Source organism: Callospermophilus lateralis, chromosome 2, assembly GCF_048772815.1.
Source record: "Callospermophilus lateralis isolate mCalLat2 chromosome 2, mCalLat2.hap1, whole genome shotgun sequence".
NCBI lineage: Eukaryota > Metazoa > Chordata > Mammalia > Rodentia > Sciuridae > Callospermophilus > Callospermophilus lateralis.
The window spans coordinates 205,008,282-205,036,189 of NC_135306.1; the positions used below are offsets into that span (position 1 = coordinate 205,008,282).

At 43.5% G+C, this 27,908-nt stretch overlaps 2 protein-coding genes across 7 annotated transcripts; one reads left to right on the forward strand and one right to left on the reverse strand.

Annotated features, from left to right (window-relative positions):
- The first annotated feature begins 8,688 nt into the window (after nucleotides 1-8,688).
- On the forward strand, nucleotides 8,689-16,366 carry Kat5 (lysine acetyltransferase 5). 6 transcript variants are annotated; one of them, XM_076847591.2, is made up of 14 exons: nucleotides 8,694-8,954; nucleotides 9,054-9,120; nucleotides 9,439-9,507; nucleotides 9,598-9,734; nucleotides 9,994-10,176; nucleotides 10,266-10,340; nucleotides 10,443-10,517; nucleotides 11,491-11,739; nucleotides 11,818-11,907; nucleotides 13,206-13,346; nucleotides 13,424-13,517; nucleotides 15,370-15,529; nucleotides 15,630-15,711; nucleotides 15,803-16,364. In XM_076847591.2, exons 1-14 carry the CDS (start codon nucleotides 8,943-8,945, stop codon nucleotides 15,935-15,937), a joined length of 1,569 nt encoding a protein of 522 aa, XP_076703706.1. In that variant the 5' UTR covers nucleotides 8,694-8,942; the 3' UTR covers nucleotides 15,938-16,364. The 6 variants fall into 6 exon arrangements, with proteins under 6 accessions (XP_076703704.1, XP_076703705.1, XP_076703706.1 ...); XM_076847592.2 differs by having other exon boundaries at nucleotides 10,021-10,176; nucleotides 15,803-16,363; XM_076847589.2 differs by having other exon boundaries at nucleotides 8,689-9,120; nucleotides 15,803-16,366.
- A 45-nt stretch (nucleotides 16,367-16,411) lies between these two features.
- Rnaseh2c (ribonuclease H2 subunit C) lies at nucleotides 16,412-17,520 on the reverse strand. The gene is made up of 4 exons (XM_076847595.2): nucleotides 17,306-17,520; nucleotides 16,981-17,183; nucleotides 16,785-16,904; nucleotides 16,412-16,546 (listed from the first exon to the last, which is right to left on the reverse strand). Exons 1-4 carry the CDS (start codon nucleotides 17,475-17,477, stop codon nucleotides 16,520-16,522), a joined length of 522 nt encoding a protein of 173 aa, XP_076703710.1. The 5' UTR covers nucleotides 17,478-17,520; the 3' UTR covers nucleotides 16,412-16,519.
- Nucleotides 17,521-27,908: the final 10,388 nt, after the last annotated feature.

Below are 27,908 nucleotides of genomic sequence, written 5' to 3' on the forward strand. Positions count from 1 at the left end.
CTGTACCCCCGCGCCAAGAATGAAAGAATGAATTTGAAAAAAGGAAATCTCTAACTTGGTAGTTACTGCTGTGAACGCTGGGACAGCTCCCCAGCCTCTCTGCTGAGGTGGCACCTGTGTTCCAAGTGTCTCTGGCTCTGGGTCGCCTGTGGCAGGCCTGGCAATGGGCTGAACAATAGATGGGAAGACAGCATCCATCAGGGTTGGATTGACACCTCTGCTGATGCAGGTGGTCCCCGACTGTAAACTTCAGCAGAGACTGAGGTCTGAACTGATTTTTCCTGGGCTAACGGCATGAGACATGATACTCTTCTGATGCTATTTAGTGGCAGTAAGCCACAAGTCTCAAGGGTAAGCCCCCACATATAAACTACAGTGCACTGTGCTAAGCTGTGACGTTCGCTTGGCCAGGTGTATTCAATGCATTTTGGACTGAAGACACAAGGACACAGCCCCACTTCAGGAACGTAAGGTGCTCTGCTCCAGGGTTGGTTCAGTCACCTGAACTCTGCCCCCGTGGTTCACCGTCAGATGAATAGAGCCCCTAACCTAGAGGGTGGCCTGGCTGTGGGTCCCATCCATTCCTGCAACAAAGGTTCACTGAGAGCCCCCATATACTCACGCTGAGACGGTGCCTGTGACATTCAGGCTGACAGTCCCCAGGCCAAGTCCTACAGGGAATGTGTCGCTGGATACTCACCTCACATGTGACAAACAGCTGAGATCTGGAGGCTTCCTGGAGGAAGGATCATCTCAGCTGACAAAGTGTTGGCTAGGGGACAAGGCTCAGGGCAGCAAGAGCTGTGGCAGCCAGGGAATGGCCACATCAGAGAAGGACACATGGGGACAACTGCACAGATGACTCTGCCCTTGCCTGTCCTCAGCCTCCAGGAGCTATCCATTCATTCTGTTTCTACTTGCCCTTGTCCACCCGCTTTTCCGTGATGACCCCCCCGAAACACAATTTATTTTGCATTTTCACAATCCTTCATATATTTTCTATAAATAACATAAACACTGGATCATTTTCCCATAATAGGCTTGTCATAAAAGTTTCAGAGGGTTTTCTTTTACAAAGAGATAAAATAACTTGGTGCAGTGGTGCATACTTCTGATCCCAGCTACTGGGGAGGCTGAGGCAGGAGAAGGGCAAGCTCCAGCCCAGGCCAGGCAAAGGAGCCAGAGCCTGTCTCAAATCAAAAACAAACAAACAAATAAATAAATAAATAAAAACAGAAAAAGGGCTGGGGGTGGTGCTCAGTGGTAGAACATGTGCCCCGGATGTTGGAGGCCCTGTATTCACGCCCCAGTACAGAAAAATAAATAAATAACAGACAAGATATATTATGATCCAGAATATCACAAGACAATATATATCAGTAACAGGGGCTGGGATGTGGCTCAAGCGGTAGCCCGCTCGCCTGGCATTCGTGCGGCCAGGGTTTGAGCCTCAGCACCACATACAGAGATGTTGTGTCCGCCGAAAACTCTCTAAACTAACTAACTAACTAAATAAATATTAAAAAATTCTCTCACTCTCACACTCTCTCTTAAAAAAAATGTAATTCTTAGAAAAATTCCTTTAAAACCCCTTATCCCTCCAGATCAAGAGAGTCACAGCCTTTGGGACAGGAGTCCCCTGTGTTTCTCCTTAAAAAAAAAAAAATATATATATATATATATGTATATATATATATAATATATATATATATATATATATATATATATATATATATATAATCAGTAACATAAAAAAATCTGTAGCTATCTCAGATATTTGATGACAAAGATTAGAAGAAAAGTGAAACCAATTAAATGCCAATTATTTATCAAATTGATAAATAATACTACAAGCATTTACCATTTAGAAGTTATCATTTTAAAATAAAAAATTAAAAAACACAAAGCATTAGTTGCCCTGATAGTCTTGATATTTTTTCATAACAAATATTTCAGATGTAAAAACATTTCATTTTCCATTGTTCTTGATCAAACTGTTGAGAGGGTAGCCACAGTATCTTCAACTTGGGGATTTGGGTTGCTTCATTTAAGCTCACTTCCTTTTCTTTTTTGAGGAAAATATTTCGTCTGCTTCTCTCTCTTTTTTTTAATGCTGAAATCAATATGTTAATTCAGATTTCAGATTGGTTTCTGACTTCCTGTCAGATTACTTCATAATATTCACATTTTCTCTTTGTGTTTCTCCTGCTATTCACGAAGGACTGTAGCCTATATAAAATATTTAAATACTAGTATACTCCAGTGAACATTATTTGGTACTATTCAAATAGTGTAACATCTAGTAGTAAGATTAATAGTTCTATACGGAATCCTGTGTTGAAATGATCAATTTAAGGATTTACTTTGCTTCCAAAAGGTATTATTTCTTGGAACAATACTTTTAGGACTTTTATAAAGGATACAATGCATATAAACTTATTAATATTTTAATTTCATGAAAGAGATATTTATGTGGTATACGCATACAGTGGAATATTATTCAGCCTTGAAAAGGAACAAAATTCTGACACATGCTACAATGTGGAAGAACTTTTATGGCATTATTATTATTATTATTTTAAATATTTATTTTTTAGTTGTAGTTGGACACGATATCTTTATTTTATTTATTTTTATGTGGTGTTGAGGATCGAACCCGGGGCCTCACAGGTGCTAGGCGAGTGCTCTACCACTGAGCCACAATCCCAGCCCTATGGCATTATTATTATTGTCATTTGAGGTGCTGGATAATGAATTCAGGGCCTCATGCATGCTGGGCAAACCCTCTTCCACTGAGGTATACTTGCAGCCTAAAGACATTATCATTTTTTTTAAGAGAGAGAGAGGGGGAGAGAGAGAGAGAGAGACAGAGAGAGAGAGAGAGAGAGAGAGAGAGAGAGAGAATTTTTTTTAATATTTATTTTTTAGTTCTTGGCGGACACAACATCTTTGCTTGTATGTGGTGCTGAAGATCCAACCTGGGCCGCACGCATGCCAGGCGAGCGCACTACCACTTGAGCCAGATCTCCAACCCCTAAAGACATTATTTTAATTGAAGAAAGACAAATGCAAGAGGGCAGCTGTGGTATGAATATATAATCCACTTATATGAGATTCGTGGGGTAGCTCAAATCATAGAAAAGTAGAATGGTGAGTGGCAAGGGCTGGGGAAAGGAGACTGGAGAGTTACTGTTTAATGTGGCAGAAAATTAGTTTAGAAACATAAAGTTCTGGAGATGGATGGTGGTGATAGTTGCATATTAATATGAAATGAGCTAATCATTACATCTATGATGATTAAGAACATAAGTTCTATATATTTTGCCACTTTTTTTTTTTTTTTGAGCTAGGGTTTCATTATGTTGCCCAGGTTGGCCTTGCGCTCCTGGGTTCAAGGGATCCTCCTGCCTCAGCCTCCCCAGCAGCTGTGGCTTCAGATGTGCACTGATCACTGTACCACAGGAAAATGATATTTGAGCCAAGACTTGATGGAGGTGAGGGAGAAAGCCAAGCAGATAAGTGGAGAAAAGAAGTTGCAGGCAGGAAACAGCAAGGAACCTGGGGAGGGACAGGCCGGCAAGGTATTCAAACTGTAGAGAGGTCAATGTGGCCGGTCTGCACTGAGCAAGGAGGACACTTGTAGGAGATGAAGCAGAATAAAGAGGAAAGGAGAATAGATTTGTGCGAGAATTTGTTTTAAAATAAACGAGAAACTATTGGTAGATTTTGATCATCAAAATGACATTGTCTGAATTACATTTTGCAGTGACCCTGCTTTTCCCTATTCGTATGAGGCTGTTGTGATAGTCTGGGGAAAGAAGGCCATGATCTATTCCAGAGTAGCAATGGTGGGGTCTGAAGTATGTAGAGCCAAAAGCATTTGTTGACAAAATGAATGTGAGAGCAGCAGACAAGTCTGAGACAACCTAATGATTTTTTAAAATTATATTCTTTAGTTGTAGGTGGACACAGTACCTTCACTTTATTTTTATGTGGTGCTGAGGCTCAAACCCAGTGTCTCACACATTCTAGGCAAGCCCTCTGCCATGGAGCTACAGCCCCAGCCCGACCTAATGATTTTTTTGGTCTGAGTCAGATATGGTGGTGCACAGGAAGCTGAGGCAGGAGGATCACAAATTAAAGGTCAGCATTGCCAACATAGTGAGACCCTGTCTCCAAATAAAAAAAAATAGAAAGGAGGGCTGAGGTTCTAGCTCAGTGAAACATTTGCCTGGCATGTGTGAGGCATTGGGTTTGATTCTCAGCACAGCATATAAACAAAAAGCAAAATAAAGGTCCATTGTCAACTAAAAAAAAAAAATTTAAATAGAAAGGATTAGGGATGTAGCGCCTGGGCTGGGGATGTGGCTCAAGTGGTAGCGCGCTCGCCTGGCATGCGTGCGGCCTGGGTTCGATCCTCAGCACCACGTACAAACAAAGATATTGTGTCCGCTGAAAACTAAAATAAATAAATAAATATTAAAAAAAAAGAGAAAGGATTAGGGATGTAGCTCAGTGATAAAGCACCAGTAGGTTCCATCCCCAGTGCCACAGGATGATCCGAGAAACCAGAACACTGGTCATCACTGGCAGGGACAAGAAAACGGTGAGAGAAGAGGTTGGGAAGAAAGGCCAGAAGTCTAGGGTTAGATAGTCCCTTTTTTAGACATTCAAGTGGAGAAACGGTATGGGCAGTGAGAATGAGTTCAAGGGAGACAAACGCTTTGAAGACATGAATTTGAAGTCATGAAACTCAAGGGGATGTGAAGGGAATGAGTGTGGACACAAAGATAAAATCCAGGACTGATCTCAGGCAAGAGGTCAGGAACAAGCAAAGGAGCCAGCAAAGGAGACAGACAATGAGCAAGTCTTGAAGGAGGAAGGAAGCCAGGGTCTGGCGTCAGGGCACCCAAGAAGAGAGTGCTTTAAGGAAGAGGGCGTGCCCAACTCTACCAAAGGAGGAAGGTCTGGGAGGTGAACAATGGATTCACAGTGTGCGCCAGAGGGGTGTCACTGGTGTCTTTGACAATAGGGCAGAGACCAAACTGTGCTTAGTGCAATATTTAGCATACCATGAATGGGAATAGTTATTGGCTGTTATCAGCGAATGGTTGATTTCAATACCTGCCAATTGACCTGTTCTGGTCTTATTTCCTCCAATCCAAGAACTCCCTCCAAGTGATCATTCAAAAAGGCAAAAATAACCTGCCTCACTTACATCTTCAATGCAAATCATGCTGAGATGAGAATGCGGAAAGTTGCATGTAGAAGGACCTCTTCATGGCATTGACTCTCATAGGGAAGAACTGGAAATACTTTGAATATTTGACAACAGAAAATTGGATGTGTCAGTTAAAATGCATCTAAAGAAAACACCATGTAGCCATTAAAATAGTGACATAGAACATTGAGAGATAACAGTTTTTATATAAGTATTTTAATTTATATTGCTGGATGAACAGCTGAGCAGTATGCAGATTAAGAACCAATTTACCAGCTGGCCATGGTGATGGGTGCCTGTAATCCCAGAGGCTCAGGAGGCTGAGGCAGGAGGACTGCAAGTTCAAAGCCAATCTCAGAAATTTAAGGAGGTGCTAAGCAACTTAGTGAGAACCTATCTCTAAATAAAATCGAAAAAAGGCTGGGGATGTGGGTTAGTGATTAAGCACCTGAATTCAATCTCTGGTACAAAAAAAAAAAAAATTACCAATTTTTGTGTTAAGCAGATAACAAAGTAATCCACAGCCAGGGTTTGCAACATTTTCTGTAAAGGGCTACACAGCAGATATTTTAGGCCATGTAGACCATACATCTCAGACTCAACTATTCGGTTTTAATGTGAAATGAATTGTAGGCAATATATAAATTAATGTGGCTATGTAATAATGAAACTTTGTGAACACTGAAATTCAAACTTTATATTTTCTTGTCATAAAATATTCCCCCAATAATTTAAAAATGTAAAAATCACTCAGTCCATTGGCCATAGGAAGATTAGCAGGGGGTTGCCTTTGGCCCACAGGCCATCCTTTGTCAGATCTACAGACACTCACAATGCTCACTGTGGACAATTTTCTCAAGATAATGGGAAGTTACACTTTCCTTTTTTTTTTTTTTTTCTTCCAGTACTGGGGATGGAACCCAGTGGCACTGTACTGCTCAGAAACATTTTTGAGACTGGGTCTCCCTGTGTTTCTGAGGCTGGCTTTGAACTTGCAATCCTCCTGCCTCAGACTCCAGAGCCACTGGGATTATAGGCGCCCAGCTCTTCGCCTATTTAAACACTCCTATATATGTTTTTGTCAGACCTGCCCTGTCCATCTCCTTTATCTTCAATTTTTTAGATTCTACGAACTCTATCACCCATTAATAAACTAAAAAACTTACTCTTTAATGTTTATTATTATTTATTATCCAGCGTCTCTTCTCACTCTCCACCCCATGTGAAGACAGAGATATTAGTTTTGTTCGCTCAACCAATTAAAAAAAAAAAAAAAGAGGCGTCTGAAAGAAGAAAAAGTTGGCTATGATCTACATACTGTGGGGTCGGGCTCCAAATTCCTCAATAGGACACCCATAGCACAAGAGTTAATAACTAGAATCAACAAATGGGACTTACTCAAACTAAAAAGTTTTTTCTCAGCAAAAGAAACAATAAGAGAGGTAAATAGGGAGCCTACATCATGGGAACAAATCTTTACTCCTCACACTTCAGACAGAGCCCTAATATCCAGAATATACAAAGAACTAAAAAAATTAGACAATAAGATAATAACCCAATCAACAAATGGGCCAAGGACCTGAACAGACATTTCTCACAGGAGGACATACAATCAATCAACAAGTACATGAAAAAATGCTCACCATCTCTATCAGTCAAAGAAATGCAAATCAAAACCACCCTAAGATACCATCTCACTCCAGTAAGATTGGCAGCCATTAGGAAGTCAAACAACAACAAGTGCTGGCGAGGATGTGGGGAAAAGGGTTCACTTGTATATTGCTGGTGGGACTGCAAATTGGTGCGGCCAATTTGGAAAGCAGTATGGAGATTTCTTGGAAAGCTGGGAATGGAACCACCATTTGACCCAGCTATTCCCCTACTCGGTCTATTCCCTAAAGACCTAAAAAGAGCACACTATAGGGACACTGCTACATCCATGTTCATAGCAGCACAATTCACAATAGCAAGACTGTGGAACCAACCTAGATGCCCTTCAATAGACGAATGGATAAAAAAAATGTGGCATTTATACACAATGGAGTATTACTCTGCATTAAAAAATCACAAAATCACAGAATTTGGAGGGAAATGGATGGAATTAGAGCAGATTATGCTAAGTGAAGCTAGTCAATCCCTTAAAAACAAATGCCAAATGTCTTCTTTGATATAAGAACAGAGTAGGGACGAAGAGCATGAGAAGAAGATTAACATTAAACAGGGATGAGAGGTGGGAGGGAAAGGGAGAGAGAAGGGAAATTGCATGTAAATGGAAGGAGACCCTCAGGGGTATACAAAATTACATTCAAGAGGAAGTGAGGGGAAAGGGGGAAAAATATAAGGGGGAGAAATGAATTACAGTAGAGGGGGTAGAGAGAGAAGAGGGGGGCTGGGGGTGTGGCTCAAGCTGTAGCACGCTTGCCTGGCATGCGTGCGGCCTGGGTTCGATCCTCAGCACCACATACAAACAAAGATGTTGTGTACGCCGAAAACTAAAAAATAAATATTAAAATTCTCTCTCTCTCTCCCTCCCCCTCCCTCTCTCTTAAAAAAAAAAAAAAGAGAGAGAAGAGGGGAGGGGAGGGGGGAGGGGGGATAGTAGAGGATAGGAAAGGCAGCAGAATACAATAGACACTAGTATGGCAATATGTAAATCAATGGATGTGCAACTGATGTGATTCTGCAATCTGTATACGGGGTAAAAATGGGAGTTCATATCCCACTTGAATCAAAGTGTGATATATGATATATCAAGAACTATGTAATGTTTTGAACAACCAACAATAAAAAATTAAAAAAAAAAAAAGGAAAAAGAAAATACAACCTAATAAGCCACTGACATTTGTAGGTGTTTTCTTTTGCAGCAACAGGCAACTCATATAGTATATGACCATTGTTATCCTTGAACAAAATTGCATTAATAATAAAGATTTGTTTATTGAAAATAAATAATTTTGTTCGCTGATTAATTCCCTGCACCCAGAATAATGCCGGAACACGGTGGCAGTTCATTAAATATTCTTCCAATGCATGAGTGAATAACGTTATGAACTATAATTTTTTGGCGCGGTACTGGGGATGAAAGCCAAGGGCGCTCTGCCACTAAGCTACATTCCCAGCGTTTTAACATTTTTCAGACAGGGTCTCGCTGAGTCGTCAGGCAGGCTTCGAACTTGCATCCTCCTGCTTTCGAATGTACTATTCTTAATACCAGAAACCTAAACTCCAATGCAACAAAAAAAAACTTCCGTGAATTTCCATGCCTTGGAATGAAGCTAACTAACTTGGCGGGGCAGTTCCCTCAGTTCCATCCACTCCTCCAGTTTCAGAAACAGCTACTTCCCGCCCTCCGGGGCCGCGCCCGCGCCGAGCACGCGCCGCTCGCTCCCGCCGCCACTAGGCGACGCCCCTACACAGCGTCTGAGCCCAAACACAAATTCCACGTGATTCGCGTCGCACCCGGTGGGCGTCACGTGACGGACTCAGTTTTCCTCCAATGGCTGTACAAGTTGTGGAGAATCTACTTAGGACCCGGCCCGAGGCGTTGATCTCCCCGTTCTTCTGCCAACCAAGCGGGCCGGCTCCCGGCTTCCAGCTGGGCAGCGGAGTCTCGCCAGGGACTTCTCTTAACTAAGCCTCAGAGGGCCCAGGCCTGCGCCGCGGTCAGTCCCGGAAGTGACCTCTCCCAGAGGGGCCGGAAGTGGCAGTGGAGGGAGGGAAGATGGCGGAGGTGGTGAGTCCGGTGCCCGGGGCGGGGCGGAGGGAGCCAGGGGAGGTGGGTAGAGCCCGAGGCCCCCCAGTAGCCGACCCTGGCGCCGCGCTGTCTCCCCAGGGGGAGATAATCGAGGGCTGCCGCCTACCCGTGCTGCGGCGGAACCAGGACAACGAAGATGAGTGGCGTGAGTGACGTCGGGGGGCGGGGCCAAGGAACCTGAGGGCGAGGGGCGGGAGGGAGTCAACCGAACCCCCGGGATGGGGAGGGGCCTCTGAATCCTGGGGCGGGCGGGGCAAAGATACTCTGGGGGAGGGGCGTGGCTTCTAGCCGCTCGGAGATGGACAGGGCGGAGCTTGGAGAGGGGGTTGACACTTGGTGACTGAAAGGGTTTTGGGCGAGCTTGTAAAGGGTGAGGCATAGGGATCCGGCCTGGGGGTGGGGTTCAGGTCGTAGAAGGGTGGTGCCTCATGGTCTGAGACCCCTGCCTGTGTTGTTCTCACAGCCCTGGCCGAGATCCTAAGCGTGAAGGACATCAGTGGCCGGAAGCTTTTCTACGTCCATTATATTGACTGTGAGTTCTGGGCCTGGGTGAGGTGGGGCTGCAGGGTGGTGTGGGGGGCAACCTCTGGCATTCCTTCCTGAGCCATTCCCACTGCTGCAGTCAACAAACGTCTGGATGAATGGGTGACCCACGAGCGTCTGGACCTAAAGAAGATCCAGTTCCCCAAGAAAGAGGCCAAGACCCCCACCAAGAACGGACTTCCTGGGTCCCGCCCCGGCTCTCCGGACAGAGAGGTGGTGAGTAGGTCCCTGCTTCACCTTTTCTCTCCTGCCTCCTCCTTCTCTCATCTCTTGGCCTTAGGGGCTCCTGGATGGGCAGGAGGCAGCACCCTTCCTCCTTGACTTCAACTTGCAAAGAATGGGGGCCAAATTGCAGATGTAGCTTCCAGAGTCCAGGGACTATTCTTGTGTCCTTGAGAAGGCAGAGGGTGGGGTTTGATCACTCCATGCTGAGGGGCCCTTCCCCTTTGCCATCCCACCACCATACCCACCCCAGAGGAAGACCCTGGACCTATTTCTACAGCCGGCCTCCGCCCAGGCCAGCGGGAAGACCTTGCCAATCCCGGTCCAGATCACACTCCGCTTCAACCTGCCCAAGGAGCGGGAGGCCATTCCCGGTGGCGAGCCCGACCAGCCGCTCTCCTCCAGCTCCTGCCTGCAACCCAACCACCGCTCAACGGTACCCTCAGCAATTCCAGGGACCTTGCTTTCTTCTCAGGTCCCACCTTCTCTACCTTCTGACCCACCTTTCTTGGTTTCTCTCTGCAGAAACGGAAGGTGGAGGTGGTTTCCCCAGCAACTCCAGTGCCCAGCGAGACAGCCCCAGCTTCAGTTTTTCCCCAGGTGAGCCCCCACTTCATCTCTTCTCCTCCTTTCTGTTCTCTGGCAGCTTCCTTTAGGCTTATCTCACAATCACTCATTCTATTCCTACCATCTCATCTGCAGAATGGATCCGCCCGTAGGGCAGTGGCAGCTCAGCCCGGACGGAAGCGAAAATCGAATTGCTTGGGCACTGATGAGGTGGGTCTGTGGAGCAGCACAAGAGGGAAGATAGGTGAAAAGGAGGGGATATACAGAGTGGAGAGTTTAGTCAGCAACTAGTTTAAAAGTTAATACAAGGGCTGGGGCTGTAGCTCAGTTCCTTGCATGTGAGGCACTGGGTTTGATCCTTAGCACCACATAAAAATAAACAAAGGCTTGCTCTCCATCTACAGCTACAAAAAAAAAGATTTAATGAGTCGTCATATACTACCAGAGAAATGAAAAGCCGCGCTCCTTTTGTGTACAATGGACCAAAATGCATTCTGTCATCACGTATAATTAGAATATATATTTTTTAAAAAGTGCTGTGGCTCAGTGGTAGTACACTTGGCTGGCATGTGTGAGACGCATGCACTACATATAAATATGTAAATAACAACTGAAAAAATGATAAATGAGGAGGGCTGGGGTTGTGGTAGAGTGCTTGCCTGGCACGTGTGAGGCACTGGGTTTCTCAGTACCACATGAAAAATAAATAACCGGGGGTGGGGGCAGGCACAGTGGCACAGGCCTCTAATCCCAGCAGCTGGGGAGGCTGAGCAATTTGGTGAAACTTGTCTCTAAATAAAATATAAAATGGGGCTAGGAATATGGCTCAGTGGTTGAGTGCCCTGAGTTCAATCCCTGGCAAAAAACCCTCCCCAATAAATAAAGCAAAGAAAGGTCAGTTAACTAAAAAATATATATTATTTAAAAAAAAAAAAAGTAAATGAGGAGTGATGCATAGTGATGGTGGGATTAGGAGCCAGGCAGAACATCGCTCATATTAGTCACTGAGTGACCTTTTCCAATTATGTTTCTTAGCTTTGGTTTTGTATTTGGGAAAGTGGGGATTATGGCTTTCCTCATAATGTTATTAGGCTTGAAAGAGGAAGTATGTGGCAGGGCTGTGAGCTATAGTGTCCTGTTGAGCCGTCTCGTAAACCTGTCATCTTCCACTGGTCCTGGGCAGGACTCCCAGGACAGCTCAGATGGAATACCATCGGCACCTCGCATGACTGGCAGCCTGGTGTCTGATCGAAGCCACGACGACATTGTCACCCGGATGAAGAACATTGAGTGCATCGAATTGGGCCGGCACCGCCTGAAGCCGTGGTACTTCTCCCCATACCCACAGGAACTTACCACTCTACCTGTCCTCTACCTGTGCGAGTTCTGCCTCAAGTATGGACGTAGCCTCAAGTGTCTGCAGCGTCACTTGGTAAGAGGGGTCCAAGGAAACTGCCCTCTCAGTGCCCTAACACCTTGCCCTTGCCCCTGATCATCTTCTCTTCCTCAGACCAAGTGTGACCTGCGACACCCTCCAGGCAATGAGATTTACCGCAAGGGTACCATCTCCTTTTTCGAGATTGATGGACGGAAGAATAAGGTCAGTGGCTGGGGGCAGTGGAAGCAGCTTCCTTTCATTTTTCATGCTCAGGAAAACTGACCAGTCTGGCCAACAGAATATTTCAGCCTGTTTTAATTAAATTCCTACTGTAGGGCAGGTGCTGGGGGAAACATAGATGACCAGAAATAAGAGAAAATCTCTTGCTCTAAGAGCCCATGGCCCATGGCAGACACAGATTTGCCAGCAGCTACTTAGTTCCCAATGTGAAAAGTACCATGAAACACAAGGTGGGTTAGCAGGGTCCAAAATGCTTCAGAGATGACCTTGGAGCCCTGACACGAAGGGGAAAGTGGGTAAGAGAATCCAAGTAGTGAGGTTCTGAGGGGAGGCACATCCCTACAGGGATAGCATGTGTTGACAGGCAAAAGCCACTCTGGTTAAAAGGCAGAGGAAAGGGGCTGGGATTGTAGCTAAGTGGCAGAGCATTTACCTCACATGTGTGAAGCACTGGTTCAATCCTCAGCACCACATAAAAATAAATAAATAAATAATAAAGGTATAGTGTCCATCGGCAACTGAAAAAAAAAAAAGGCAGAGGAAAGGGAATGAGGCGAGGCTATCAGAAGGGACAGAGCTTAGGTGACAGGAACAAGATTAGTGGGGTGGCATGAGAGGTCACAGCAGGTTTAAGTCTGCACCAGTGGGAAGAAAGAAGAAACCTGGAGATTGCTGAGACTCACCTTGTGGGGGAACTGTGGCTGGGGTGCAAAGCAGGTGGTTAAACAGCTAGGTGAATCTCCACTGAAAATGAAGTTGAAGCAGCAAGATCCATAAGTTGTTGGTAAAACCCCTAAGACCACTTTTTGGTTAAATGTCAGGATTCCTTATCTCTGCCACAGAAGAGTAAGTCATTTCCCAACAGGTGTGTGTTAAGGTTAGTGTGCAGGTTAGTGTGTTAAGGTTTTGATGGCCAGGTTCCCAAGACTTGCCACATGGGCATAGTTTCCCTCATTAACCTTGGTTCATGTCTGATTTCATGGAGACATGTCACTGTTGACAGTTATTAAGTAGAGCAGGGTGCAGTGGAGGCCCCCAGGCCAAGCTTAGGTGGAGGAGGATCAGGGAGTAGGGGGAATCTGTCCAGCTTGCCAGAGAGGCAGATGCCAGCATGGAGCCAGTACACAGGCTCCTGGAAACCGAGTAGCCCTGCCTAAGCAGCAAGGAGGGCCTGACTGGTGGAGTGGGTTAGGCCCCAGGGTATGATTTTTATCACCCATCTGCCTGGAACATAGCACAGAGAAGTCCTCCAGAAGGGTGACAGGTTTTTTCCTTTGCAGAGTTACTCCCAGAATCTCTGTCTTTTGGCCAAGTGTTTCCTCGATCATAAGACATTGTACTATGACACGGACCCCTTCCTCTTCTATGTCATGACGGAGTATGACTGCAAGGGCTTCCACATTGTGGGCTACTTCTCCAAGGTCAGCACTCACCCTTGCTGTCTCACAGCTCTGCCCTGAGCCAGGTCCCTCCCCTCACTCCTGCTTCTCTGGAATAGGAAAAGGAGTCCACAGAAGACTACAACGTGGCTTGCATCCTGACCCTGCCTCCCTACCAGCGCCGGGGCTACGGCAAACTGCTGATTGAGTTCAGTGAGTATGTTTGCTGCCCAGTTGGGGCTGGGGCTGCAGACAGGCCCAGACCTATTGTCAGTGCACCTCAGTGGTGCCTCACCTGCAGATCTGCCAGATTGCTGTGATTCTCAACCCTGGCTATGCGGCCCCATCATCAGGAAAGCCAGCCAGAAACAAAGGTGGGACTCTACCAAGGTCCTCTCCCTTCTCAGGGGTAACTGCCCTGCTTTTTGGAGAAGGTTCTCAGCCTCCATTGTTCCTGGGCTAAGATTCCAAGTACCAGCCCTCTTTCCCAAATCTGTTTCATCTGCTCCTACTCAGGGCCCTGGGAAACGTAGTAAGCTCCTGTTGCTCATCTGTCTGGGTTTGTGCTACCATACAAGTTGTTAGGCAAGAACTAGAAGTTAATATCCCCAGGTGTCCAATGAGCCTCAAAGGCAGTAGGTATTTAAGAACTGGTTAACTCACCAAACTGATGTAACCACAGACTTGAGCCCTCTCCTTTATTCCTTTAGGTCAGTTCCTTAAAGCCCAGAAAGAACTATGCTCCTCTTTATACATAGACTCTTCAATACCCCCAACCTTGAGATCAACTTCCCCCACTCCCATCCCATTCACCTCACCACTCTCAGAACTCTTGGGATAACCAAGTTCTGACTTGAAAGACAGGGAGGAGGCCTTAGGTTTTTTGCCAGGTGAAGACAAAGACTTTGACCTGACCAAGGTCATGGTCTATCTAAAAAATTTTATTGGTTGAATAGTACCAAGATGGGGTCATGTTCTCAGGAAACACTCGGCCTGGTAGAACAAATGGATCCTTAAGGAAACTCAGTAAATACTTCTGTGGAGATGGGATGAGGACAAGGTATTTATTTCTGACTAGCAGGGCAAGAGAAACATCATTGCAGGCAGCTCAAAGGGTGGGTGGATGTTCACTGGGGAGGATGTTCCCTGTAGTTGCAGAGGTGAGTATAGCCTCCAGGGACTCCGATCAGGACTCTGCATGCAGTGTGGACCCAGCAGAGTTGAGTAGGAATCCAAGTGTGCCCTCCTTCCCTTATTGTTTTCTCTCTCTGGACACCAGCCTCTTTGTCCTTTTTGCCATAGGGTGGTTGGTTAAAGTCACAAGAGATTGGGCAAGAAGATAAGGCTAGCCAGTAAAGATGTAGCAAGGACAGGAAAGGCTAAGATCTGTTTTGAGGCCAAATTATAGCTGAAGATGAGGGAGGGCTTCTATAAAATAGCAGATACTCCAGGACCATGACAGGAGAATGTAAACTCAGCTGAAGAGATGTGAGGCCACTCTACTCTGATTGAGGGTCTTGCCAAGGCCCTCAGTCAGTATAAGTAGGAAGGAAAGGGCCACTTCAGAGGTCAGCTACCTTGCTCCAAGGAATGACCTCTCTTGGGCTTGAAAAGTTCTTGCATCTTAATGCCACCCAGCCAAGCCAAACTGGCATTAGAACTGCTCACACTCCCAAGGTCACAGCTAAGGAACTGAGTGCATGGAGTTCAGGCATCTTTAGGCCTGGGTCAGAGATGAGGGTGTCTCTTGGTTCCTTACAGACCAAAAAAGACTTGGATTAAAAAGGAAAACCAATGGCTCTTTCTTCCCATAAGCCATTTTTTCTGCATTTCCCCTACCCATAAGCCTGCACTGGCTCCTGAGCACCCCTCTACTATAGCTGCTCTCAGTGCCCTTAACCACAGATGAAGGTAAATACTCAAGACCTTTAAGAGGGAATTGAGGGACAGCAGAGATAACTATAGTATTAGGGACGAGGTAGCTTGATTCTGCAGTCTGTGTTCTTATATATTGTTTGTGTGGATTTGTGACCACTTACCATCCTCTCCTGCTCCATTGCTTCAGGCTATGAACTCTCTAAAGTGGAAGGGAAGACAGGAACCCCAGAGAAGCCCCTCTCAGATCTTGGCCTCCTGTCCTATCGAAGTTACTGGTCCCAGACTATATTGGAGATCCTGATGGGGCTGAAGTCAGAAAGTGGGGAGAGGCCACAGATCACCATAAAGTGAGCTGGGCTCTGCCTACCTGGGGGTGCATGGCATGGCTTATCTGTTTCTGGGGAGAGATGGAAACCCTCAGAGGATCTGACCTTTACCCTCCCACAGTGAGATCAGTGAAATCACCAGCATCAAGAAAGAGGATGTTATCTCTACCCTACAGTATCTCAACCTCATCAACTACTACAAGGTAGGGGGTGTGCTGGGGCGGACAGGTGAGTAGGGTGCTTAGGGCAGGACTTGTATAGGCTGACCACCCGCTGGACCCATCTCCTACCCAGGGCCAGTACATCCTGACTCTGTCAGAAGACATTGTGGATGGGCATGAACGGGCTATGCTCAAGCGACTCCTTCGAATTGATTCCAAGTGTCTGCACTTCACTCCAAAGGACTGGAGCAAGAGAGGAAAGTGGTGACCAGGCACTACCCATACCAGTGCCAACAAAACTGGTAGAACTGGGGCTGAAAGCCCATTCTACCCCCACTGGGGATCTGAAGAGGCATGCTAAGGGAGACAAGACTGAGGACAGCTCCAAGAGGGGATAGGCCTGGGAGGGGTCAGCTGATGGACAGCACCAATGTGAGCTCAAGGCTCAGGACAACTCCAAGGTCAGCTGGCTGCAGGCCCAGGCCTGCTCTGAACCAGGGACCAGAGCCAGGCAATTGTGTACAGTGAGATAGGGGTGGGGGCACTGTACAGAGGGCTGTGATTGTAAAAATTCCTTTTGTAAAATAGGAGCTGGGGGTGTGGTGGGTACTGGCTGCAAAAAATTCTGACCTTTCTTGCCCCCAGCAATAAATTGTTTCTATAGGCCAGAGCCACTAGAGGTTCTTGTGGGAATGGGACCCATGCTGGGGTAGGGGCACCAAGGTACCCAAAGACTCACGGGTACTGTGAAGAGCTCATTTATTGGGATGATGGAATCGCAGGCTCCAAAGTGAAGAGCCGGTTTACTGGTTTGAAGGAATCAGTGGCTTTCAATTTCAAGCTCTGGTTTTCAGTCCTCAGGCACCTGTGCGTGAATCTGCAACAGGAGTCACCTCTACTATAGGGTTTCTAATATAGTGGCCAGGTGGGGAGGGACGAATGATACCCACTTCTAGAAAGGCCAGTGGTGGGGAAGCCATGCTTCCCACACTGCCCAGTCTAATTCTCCAGGGCCAGGTTCCATTGGCCCTATAATGCTCCCCAGCCCCAAATCTCCAAATCCCCCAAGGGCAAGACTGGGACTGGGGTAAACAAGAGGAGGAGGGTGTACTCACCGCTTCAGCGAGGCTGGGCCAAGCGAGGGCCCCATGCACTTTGGCATCCGGGCCAGGGGCGGTCTCTAGACCCCACAAGGTGAAGCTGCTGAAGCTGCCAGTGGCTCCGATAAAGCGGTCCTGGAAAAGGGGCCAGGCTAAACATTCGGGACGCGGCTCCTGCCCGCACCCCCTGCAACCCTGTCCCCGCGCTTACGAATTCTCGCTCCAGCGACTCTGGGGCTTCCACCAGTTCCTGCTCATCTTCCTCGCCGTCACTCTCTGAGCTCCCGGAGAAGTCCTGCTTCCCTTTCAGCCTCTCTCCCCTGTCCTCCGTCACCATCACGTATCCTGTGAAGCCGGGCGGCACCGCCGCCTCCTCGCCTCGTAGGCTGCGGCCCCGAAATGACACCTGGAGTCCTGCAGAAGGGAAGCGCGGGACCTGGGTCAAGACCTCCCCGCCACCTCCAGAGGACCCCGCTGCCCGGGAGCCCGGGGGGGCGCGGAGGCTGCCGGGAACGCGGTCCAGCTGCGAGGCTCACCGTCGGGGCCCTGGCGGACAGCGGGCGTGAAGAAGCGCCCCACGGGGGCGGGCCCATTCACTAGGACCTCGCAGGGCAGGAGGTGCAGCGTGGCTGGGGCCGCGTCGCACAGCGTGACGGGGCGCAGGTGGATGCGTTCCTTCTCCACCACCGCCTCGCCGCGACATTCCATCCTCCGGCGCCGCTTGGGGCCGAGGGCAAAGCTGGCGCGGGAAGCGCGCGGGGCCTGTCGGGAGGCGGGGTACGGTCGGCGCGGAGCCTCACGGGAAGCGTAGTTCTTCCCCTTTGCAAACCCTGTCTCCCAGCGGGAAATTAATGGTATCCGCGCATAAAACTTGCAGAAATCACTCCAAAATCATGTCTGAACACTGGCAAAATATGAGCATTATCCAAAACACAAAAATTATGAAATTCCCTCTTTCTTTTATAATATGGTGACTTATTTGCGGGGGAAGGGTGCTAGGATACTGCGCTTAGTGAACATAGGGGTGCTCTACTACTGAGCTGCTTCCCTGGTCCTTTTTATTTATTTGGAGACAGGGTCTAGTTAGCCTTGAACTTGTGATCCTCCTGCCTCAGCTCCTGAATAGCTGGGCTTATGGGTGTGTGATATGGTGCTCAGATGATTTATTTTTTAAAGTACAATGCTAGACTCCAGCTAGTTTTCTTTCCTTCTACTTAAGATTTGTGAGGATATCCCATCATATGTGATAGCCTCACTTGTTTTTGGGGGGTTCTTTTTGGTTTTGGGGATTGAATCCAGGGGCCACATCCCCAGCCCTTTTGAAAACATATTTTTTAAGTGTTGATGGATCCTTATTTATTTTTATTTATTTATTTATTTATTTTTTTGCTTTTTCTTTTTTTTTAAAATTAATTTTTATTGTAGGTTGTTCAAAACATTACATAGTTCTTGATATATTATATTTCACACTTTGATTCAAGTGGGATATGAACTCCCATTTTTACCCCATATACAGATTGCAGAATCACATCAGTTGCACCTTATTTATTTTTATGTGGTTCTGAGAATCAAACCCAGTGCCTCACACATGCTAGGCAAGGGCTCTACCACTGAGCCCTCCCCAGCTTATAGTTTACATTTTATTTTGAGATAGCTTATTATTATTAGATTTTATTTTGAGATAACTTATAGTTTACATTTTATATCGAGATAGAGTCTAGCTAAACTGCTGAGGGTGGCTTTTTTTTTTTTTAAGAGAGAGAGAGAGATGAGAGAAATTTTTTAATATTTATTTTTTAGTTTTCGGCGGACACAACATCTTCGTTTGTATGTGGTGCTGAGGATCGAACCCGGGCGAACGCAAGCCAGGCGATCGTGCTGCCACTTGAGCCACATCCCCAGCCTGAGGGTGGCTTTAAACTTACAATCTTCCTGCCCCGGACTCTGGGATTACTGGCAGGCACGACTGTGCTTGGCTTGAGATAGCCCCACTAGTGTCAACATCCAATCCGAAGAAAAGCCCCTGCTTCCTTCAGCCCTTTCCCAAATCACTGAATAGAAACACAATGCATATGTCCTTCCTAACATCCTGAGGCGTATGCCTTAAAGTATATTGTGCTAGGAATGTACTGTCAAATTACCATTTTGTGCTTTTTCTATTTTTGGTGCTGGGAATGAAACCTAGGGCCTCATGCATGCCGAGAAAGATCCTACCATTCAGCTACACATCTCTAGCCTCCAAATTACTGTTTTTAAAGTCACTTGAAATAATTCTTTCTGTGATTATACCACCAGCTGGATCCTTAGTTAGGATCACTAGTTTCATTTTGCTTTTGACTTTGAAAGATAGTTGTTTAAAATTTCACTTTTGTTTTATAAATACATGATTATTTACATGCTTTTGAAGTCAAATCTTCAAAGTAATATATATTCAAAGGAAATTAGTGGCATTCCTTGTTCCATCTTTTTTTATCCTCCCATAAGTAATCTTTTAAAATATTTAGTTTTTCTTCCCATTATTCACTTTTTAGTTTTTAATTTTTTTTTTAGTTGTAGTTGGACACAATACATTTTATTTATTTATTTATTTATATGTGGTGCTGAGGATCAAACCCAGGGCCTCACATGTGCTATTCGAGTGCTCTAACACTGTGCCACAACCCCAGTTCCAATTATTTACTGTTTTAAATTGTTAATAACTTTGTGTATATTGGATTCACCTTCCTAATATTCTGTTGAAAATTTTTGCACTTATGCTCACAGAGAAATCAATCTGTAGCTTTCCCTTCTTGTAAGGTCTTTATCTTGTTTGGGGATTAAAGGCATGTTGGCCTCATACAATGGGTTAGGAAGTATTTCCTCTGCTTCTAGTTCCTGGAAGAGATTGTAGAGAATTGTCATTTCTTTCTTAAAAGTTTTGTTTTGTTTTAAATATTTATTATTTTTAGTTGTAGTTGGACACAATATCTTTTATTTTTTATGTGGTGCTGAGGATTGAACCCAGGGCCTCACACATACTAGGTGAGCGCTCTACCGCTGAGCCACAACCTCAACCCTTGTTTTGTTGTTTACCAGGAGAATTTACCAGGGAAACCACTGGGTCTTCCTTCTTTTTTGGAAGGTTATTAATTATTAATTCAATTCTTTAATAGATATACACCTATTCAAATTATATATTTCTCTTGTGTAAGTTTTGGTACTTTGTGTTGCTCAAAGAATTGATCCACATCATTTATCAAATTCACAAGCATGTAATTGTTTATTTAACGTCCTTTTAATTGTCCATGAGATCCATAACAGTGACCCCTCTTTAATTTCCAATATTAGTAACTTGGATCTTCCCTCCTTTTTTAAACTGATTAGTTCAACTAGAGATTTTTTTTTTCAATTTTAGTGATGTTTATAGAATAAATTTTCAGTTTTATGGATTTTTCTGTTTATTTCCTAAAGTCTGTGAAGTGCATATCAAAAAGCATGTGCTTAGCATGTGCCCTAGGTGTGATCCCTAGTGATGCAGAAAATAAATAAGCATCTTATAAGGAGCTGTTTTGTGACTATAGAAATAACTTGTTCCTCGTCGTACTTTGCCTACTTATCTGATCATTCACTGATGATTCTTGCCTGAAACAGTTATTGCTGATGGTGATTTTCTACTTCCATCATTCCTCCTACAATTATTAGCTGATGTTTGAGAGCTGTCCCTTCTCCCTCATTTATTTATTCAACTACTTATTTATGGGACTGAGAGTATAGCTCAATAGTAGAGCACATGCCTAGCATGTATGAGGCCCTGGGTTTGATTCCTAATATGGCCAAAAAGTAAAAAAAAAAAAAAAAAGAATTGCTTATTCACATCAACATGGTTATGTGGATATTTACCCTATTGATTTTCATTTACTAGTGTCATTTTTGTTGTTGTTGTTGTTGCTCAGTTTGACCATTGAGAGGTCCTTCAATTTTGCTGCCCTTGTACATTCAATATGCCCCCTAATTTAAAAATAAATTATAGACATATAATTCATATACCATAAAATTATCCCTATTAAACTATAAAATGTCAGGGCTGGGGTTGTGGCTCAGCAGTAGAGCACTTGCCTCCTAACATGTGTGAGACCCTGGGTGTGCTCCTCAGCACCACATATAAATAAATAAATACAACAAAGGTATTGTGTTGAACTAAAACTAAAAACAACAAAAAAATTTAACTGTAAAACATAATAATTTTAGTGTATTCACAAGATTGTGAAATCATCACAAATTCCAAAATATTTTCATTGCTCCAAGGGGAAATGTCATTCATTACCATTTACATACCACATCTTCTGGCAACCATTACTTTACTTTCTATCTTTATGGATTTGCATGTTCTGGACATTTCATATAAATGGAATCCTATAGTATATGACATGTTGTGTCTGGCTTCTTTTGTCACTTAGCATAATGTTTTAAGGATCCACATAAGATCTATCGTTATGTTAATATTTTTCTTTTGCAGTACTGGGGGTTTAACCCAGAGGTGCTCTATTGCTGAGCTACCTCCCCAGCCCTTTTTATTTATTTTGAGACAGGGTCTCACTAAGTTGCCTAAGCTGGCCTTGAACTTGTGATCCTCCCACCTCAGCTTCGATAGTAGCTGGAATTAAAAGAGTGTGCCAACCACACCTGATTCTTTTATTCTATTTTGTGGTTATGAATAATGTTATAATGTATAGATATACCACATTTTGTTTATCCATTAATCCACTGATGGTACTTGAGTTGTGCTATGTTTTAAATGTGTGTCTCTCTCCAAAATTCATGTTAAAATATAATCCCCAGTGCAGCAGTATTAACAGGTGGGGCCTTTAAGAAATGATCAGGCCTTGAGGGATCTGCTCTCATGAAAGCAATTAGAAACTTTACAGAAGGGCTGGAGTGAACTAATCAGGCCTCATTTTGCCCTTCTGTCTTGTGCTATGAGAAGTCAGAGTAGCAAGGCACCAACTGGGAAGTAGAGACCAGGCCCCATTAGCCATGAACCTGCTGGCACCTTGATCTTGAACTTCCAGCCTCCAGAAGTGCAAGAAATAAATTTCAGCTGGTTTGGTGGCATGTGCCTTTTATCCAGTGACTTGGGAGGTTGAGGCAAGAGGATCACAAGTTTGAGGCCAGCCTGGGCAACTTCTTCACATTTAAAAAAATTAAAAATTAAAGAGCTGTGTATGTAGCTCGGTGGTAAGAGTGCCCTGGGTTCAATCCTTACTATGCAAAATGCAAAAACAAAAATAAATTTTAATTGTTGATTAATTACCCACTGTATGGCATTTTGTAATAGCAGCACAAATGAAGTGAGACTTGCTTTAGCCACTTGTAGCTATTATGAAAGATACTATCATCAATATTTATGTACAAGGTTTTGTGTGAATGTGTTTCCAATAATTTGGGGTATGTACCTAGGAGTGTGTATTAGTCAGTAAGGAGTGCCATAGCAAAATACCACAGACTGGTGGCTTAAAACACAGGAACTTATCTTCTCACAATTCTGGAGACTAGACATTCAGACGAAGCTGCAGTCAGGGTGGGTTTCTGGTGAGGCCTCTCTTCCTGGCTGGTAGATGGCCACCTTCTTGCTATACCCTTATATGGTCTTCTCTATGTGGTGAGAAGGAGTTCTCTGCTGCCTCTTCCTCTTATTCTAAGAACACCATCTTATTTAATTTGGGTCCCATCCTTAGTGACTCCACAATATAGTCACATTGTGGTTTAAGGCTTTGACATGGTTTTGGGGGTGGAGGGACATAATTCAGTCTAAACAGAGTGGAACACCTGGTATGTGATAAGTTTATGTTTACATTTTTAAAGAACCACCAAATGGTTTTTCTCCAAAGTAGTTGCATTATTTCAGCATTGCCACCAGCGATGAGTAGGGAGGGGTTCCAGCTGGTCCAGATCTACTGTCTTTTGAATTACAGCCATTCTAGCAGTTGTGAGGTGGTGTGCCATGGTGGTTTTATCTTGAGTTTCCCTGATGACTAAGGATTTTTTTTTTCCAGTACTGGGATTAAACCCAGGGGCACTCTACCAATGAACTGCATCCCCAGTACTTTTTATTTTTTATTTTGAGATGTAGTCTTGCTAAGTTGCCCAGGCTAGCCTCAAATTTGTAATCTTCCTACTTCAGCCTCCTGAGTAGCTGGGATTATGGGCATGTACCTCTGTGCTCAGCATGACTAATGATTTTGCACATCTTTTAATGTACATTTTTAATGACATTTGTACATCTTCTTTGAAGAAATGTCTATTCAAATAATTTGCTCATGTTTTATTGAGTAATTTGTTTTTTATTGTTGAATATTAAATTTTTTTATACTTTCTGGATATCAGACTCTGTTATCATTACCAATTTTTTTTTCCATTCTGGGGTTGCCTTGTTACCCTGTTAATAGTGTCCTTTGATGCACAATTTTAAAAAATTTGATGAAATATAATTCACCTAGTTTTGTGGCTTATGCTTTTCAAGTCAGGTCTAAGACACCATTGCCAAATCCAAGGTCATAAAAATCTACTCCATCTTTTCTTCTAAGAATGTTATATTTGCTCTTACACTTAGATCTTTGATTCATTGTGAATTAATTTTTTCATGCTGTGTGAAGTAAGGTCCAGCCTCATTATTTTGAACATGAATATCCAATTGTCCTAGTCCTATTAATGATACTGTTCTTCCACCATTGAATGACCTTGACATATTGTCAAAAGTCAGCTGTCCACATGTTTCTTTCTGGGTTTTCAATTTTATTCCATTGGTTTATATGCCAGTCTTCCACTAGCAGCACTATTTTGATGACTATAGCTTTGTAGTAAGTTTTGAAATCAGAAAGTGTGAGTTCTTTCTTTTTATAGATTTCATTTTTAGAGTAGTTTTAGTTTGACAGCAAAATTGAACAGAAGGTACATAGGTTTCCTGTAGGCCTCTGCCCTCACACAGATAGTTCTTTTTTTTAAACATATTTTTTTAAAGACAGAGAGAAAGAGAGAGAGAGAGAGAGAGAGAGGAGAGAATTTTTTAAATATTTATTTTTCTTCGGTGGACATAACATCTTTTTTTTTTTTTTTTTTTTTTTTTTTTTAAGAAAGAGTGAGAGAGGAGAGAGAGAGAGAGAATTTTCAACATTCACCCTTTAGTTATCGGTGGATTCAACATCTCCGTTTGCATGTGGTGCTGAGGATCGAACCCAGCGCGCCACCGCTTGAGCCACATCCCCAGCCCAACATCTTTATTTTATTTTTATGTGGTGCTGAGGATCGAACCCAGCGCCCGGCACATGCCAGGTGAGTGCATTACTGCTTGAGCTATATCCCCAACCCCCGGATAGTTCTTTTCCCACTGTCAACCTCCCACCCAAGCCAGGGCTGTAGTCACCCCAAACTTGGGAGCATCGGAGTTCCCACAATGGAGTGGCTCAAATCATCCTGAGAGGAGGCCAGTGGGATTCCAAAGAAAGGAGCTCTAAACATCAGCGTGACCAGTTCACAGCACTGATGGGGAACCTGGAGGGCTGCAGTATATCCTTGAGACCATGGAAGGAAACTGGAGTGTGCCACTGAGGCCTGCCCTACACAGACGGCGGGGTGTGGAGTGCATGAGGATTTAAAAAACTGGGCTCAGGGCCAGGGCTAGTTTCTTTCAGTGTTTTGGGCAACAACCTAGACATTTTTCTCAGTGCCTGGGAATGTCCAGGCTCTGGCTTAGGCTCAAGCCTGCTGGGAAAATTGTGCAACTGGCACTGTATTTCTCAATCAGATAGGAGAACAAGTAGGGAAAACTGAGGGAATCTATAGATACATTTGTTAACAAGGAGTGGACTTACATTGCCTCATCATTATCACCCATTGTCCATAGTTTATCTTCTGAGTTCACTCTTTTTTTGGGTGGGTACCGGGATTGAACTCAGGGGCACTTGACCACTGAGCCACATCCCCAGCCCTTTTTTATATTTTATTAAGAGACAGGGTCTCACTGAGTTGCTTAGTGCCTCATTTTTGCTGAGACTGGCTTTGAACTCACGATCCTCAGCCTCAGCCTCCTAAACTGCTGGGATTATAAGCATGAGCCACTGAGCCCTGCTTGAGTTCACTCTTGGTGGTGTACCTTCTATGAGTTTTGACAAATATATGACAGATGTATCCAGACAGCTTTCTGTCCCTACAATTGCTTGAAATAACCAGTTTATTAGTACATTTATTTTGGAAGCTTTCAGTCCAGGACTGGTTGGTCCTTTTCCTGTGTGCCTGTGGCAAGGCAGCACGTCATGGTAGAAACACCTGGCAAGAGCAAAACTGCTTGCCTCATAGCCAGAACACTGGGCAAAAAATATTTTCCAATTCCAGCCAAAAGACATTTTCAAAAGATGAAGCTGATAAAAGACTGTTGTCCAAGCCGGGCACGGTGATGCATACCTGTAATCCCAGTGGCTTGGGAGGCTGAGGCAGGAGGATCGTGAGTTCAAAGCCAGCCTCAGCAAAAGTGAGGTGCTAAGCAACTCAGTGAGACCCTGTCTCTAGAATAAAATATAAAATAGGCCTGGGAATGTGGCTCAGTGGTCACATACCCGAGTTCAATCCCCAGTACCACAAAAAAAAAAAAAAAAGACTGTTGTCCAAAATATACAAGAACTCAGAAAATGTAGCAATAAGAAGACAAAGAGCCCAATTTAAAAAATGGGCAAAAGGCTTGATGACCCTCACCAAAGAAGTTCTACAATTGATTGCAAGTAAGCAGATGAAGAGATGTTCAACATCATGTGGCATTTAGGGACTTGCAAACAAAAGCAATCAGATACCACCATACACCAATAGAATGTCCACAATCCAAAACACTGACAACATCAAATGCTGGTGAGAATGTAAAGCAAGAGGAACTCTTACTCTTTGCTCTAGGAATGAAAAATGACACAGCCACTTTGGAAGATAGTTTGGTGACTTTTTACAAAACTAAACATACTTCTGCCCTATGATCCACCAATTGCATTCCTTGATATTTACCCAAATGAGATGCAAACATATCTACACAAAAACTTGCAGGTAGATGTTTATATTACTTTTATTCATATTTTCCCAAACTTGGTAGCAAGTTGTCCTTCTGTAAATGAATGTATAAACTGTCCTTCTGTAAATGAATGTATAAACTGATGCATCCATATATTGGAATATTATTCAGTGCTAAAAAGAAATAAGCTATCTAGCCATGAAAAGGCATGGCTCAACCTACCTAAAATGCATATTATTAGTAAAAGAAGCCAATCCGAAAAGGCTACATGCTGTATGATTCCAACTACATGACAGTTGTGAAGAAGCAAAACCGTGGAGACAATAAAAGGATCAGTGACTGCCAGCAGAAAGGGGAAGGAGGGGTGAATAGGGGAAACAAACAGAATTTTTAGGGAAATGAAACTACACTGAAAGACACTATAATCCTCTTGACAGTGTTCTTTTGCAAAGACACACACACACACACACACACACACACACACACACACACATTATATATATTTAGATAGATAGATCAAACCCAGGGTATCACTAATGCTAGGCAAGCATTCAACCACTGAGTTACATCCCCTGCTCAAGATTTTGGTTTTAATGAAGTTCAGATTCTCCGTTGTTTCCTTCATATTATCATGACTTTGATGTTCTATCTAGTGTTTTCTAGATACCCAAGGTCATCTTTTCCTATACTCTCTTCTATAGTTTTGCCCTTTACATTTAGGTTTATGATCTATTTTAGTTGATTCCTGTAGGGGTATAAGGTCTGTATCTAGATACATTTTCTGCATGCTCACTCAGCACCTTTTGTTGAAAAGACCATCTTGGCTCCATTTGTACTCCCTTTACTCCTTTGTTAATGGTCACTTGGCTCTACTTATGTAGCTCTATTGCTAGATCCTCTATTCTAGTCCATTGATCTATTTGATTACTATATAGTAAGTCTTGAAGTTGGGTAATGCCAGTCCTCCAACTTATTTAATATTATGTTATCTATTTTGGTCTTTTACATCTCTGTATAAAATTTATAGAGTTAATTTATCAATATAAAAATAATAACTTTCTGGAATTTTGATTGGTATTGCATTGGAACTGTAAACCCAGATGGGAAGAGCTGACATCTTGACAATACTGAGTCTTTCTAACCATGAACACAGAATATCAATCAATTTATTTAGTTTTTCTTTGATTTCTTTCACCAGAGTTTTGTAGTTTTCTTCCTACAGATCTTGCACATATTTCATCAGGATTATACTCAAGTGTTTCATTTTGGGATGAGATAATGTATATGACATTGTGTTTTCAATTTCAAATTCCACTTGTTCATTGCTGATATATATGAAAACAATTTCCTTTTTTTTTTTTCAATTTTATCAACCTTGTCTCCTGCAACCTTGGTATAATTATTTATTAGTCTCAGGAGTTTTTTTTGTTGTTGTTGTTGATTCTTTCAAGTTTTTTACAAAAATGGTCACATCATCTGTAAACATAGTTTTCTTTCTTTCTTCCCAGTTTATTTATTTCATTTTCTTGTCTTACTGCACTAACTTGGACTTATAAAACGATGTTGAAAAGAATGGTAAGAGGAACATCCTTCCCTTGTTCCTTATCTTAGCAGGAAAACTACTTTCTCATCTTTAAGTATGATGTTATTCATAAGTTTTAAAATAGCTTTTCTTCTAAATGGTAAATACTAGGTTACAAATTTTTACACAATATTTTCTACTAGTGTTTATAGTTATAGCTCTTGCCTTTTTGATTTTATGTCTGTTTTGAATTAAAATTTGTATATGGCAGAAGGTAGAGAGACCATTTTTAATCTTTTCATGTGAATAGTCAGGTTTCCAGCAGAATTTGTTAGACAGAATGTTAACTTTCTCAATGATTGTTTTGTAATCCTCATAAAAAATCAATTTGCCAAATGTATGTATATTTTTTCAGTTTCTAAACTCTATTACATTAATTTATGTGTTTATGAATATTTCTGTACAATACTGTCTTGGTCAGTTTAGTTTGTTGTTGACTTTAAAATAAGAAAGTATAAGATCTCCATGTCTGGACTTCTTTTTCAAGGTTTTTGAAGTGATTTTCTTGTTTCCAACACAGGTTTTGTAGTTT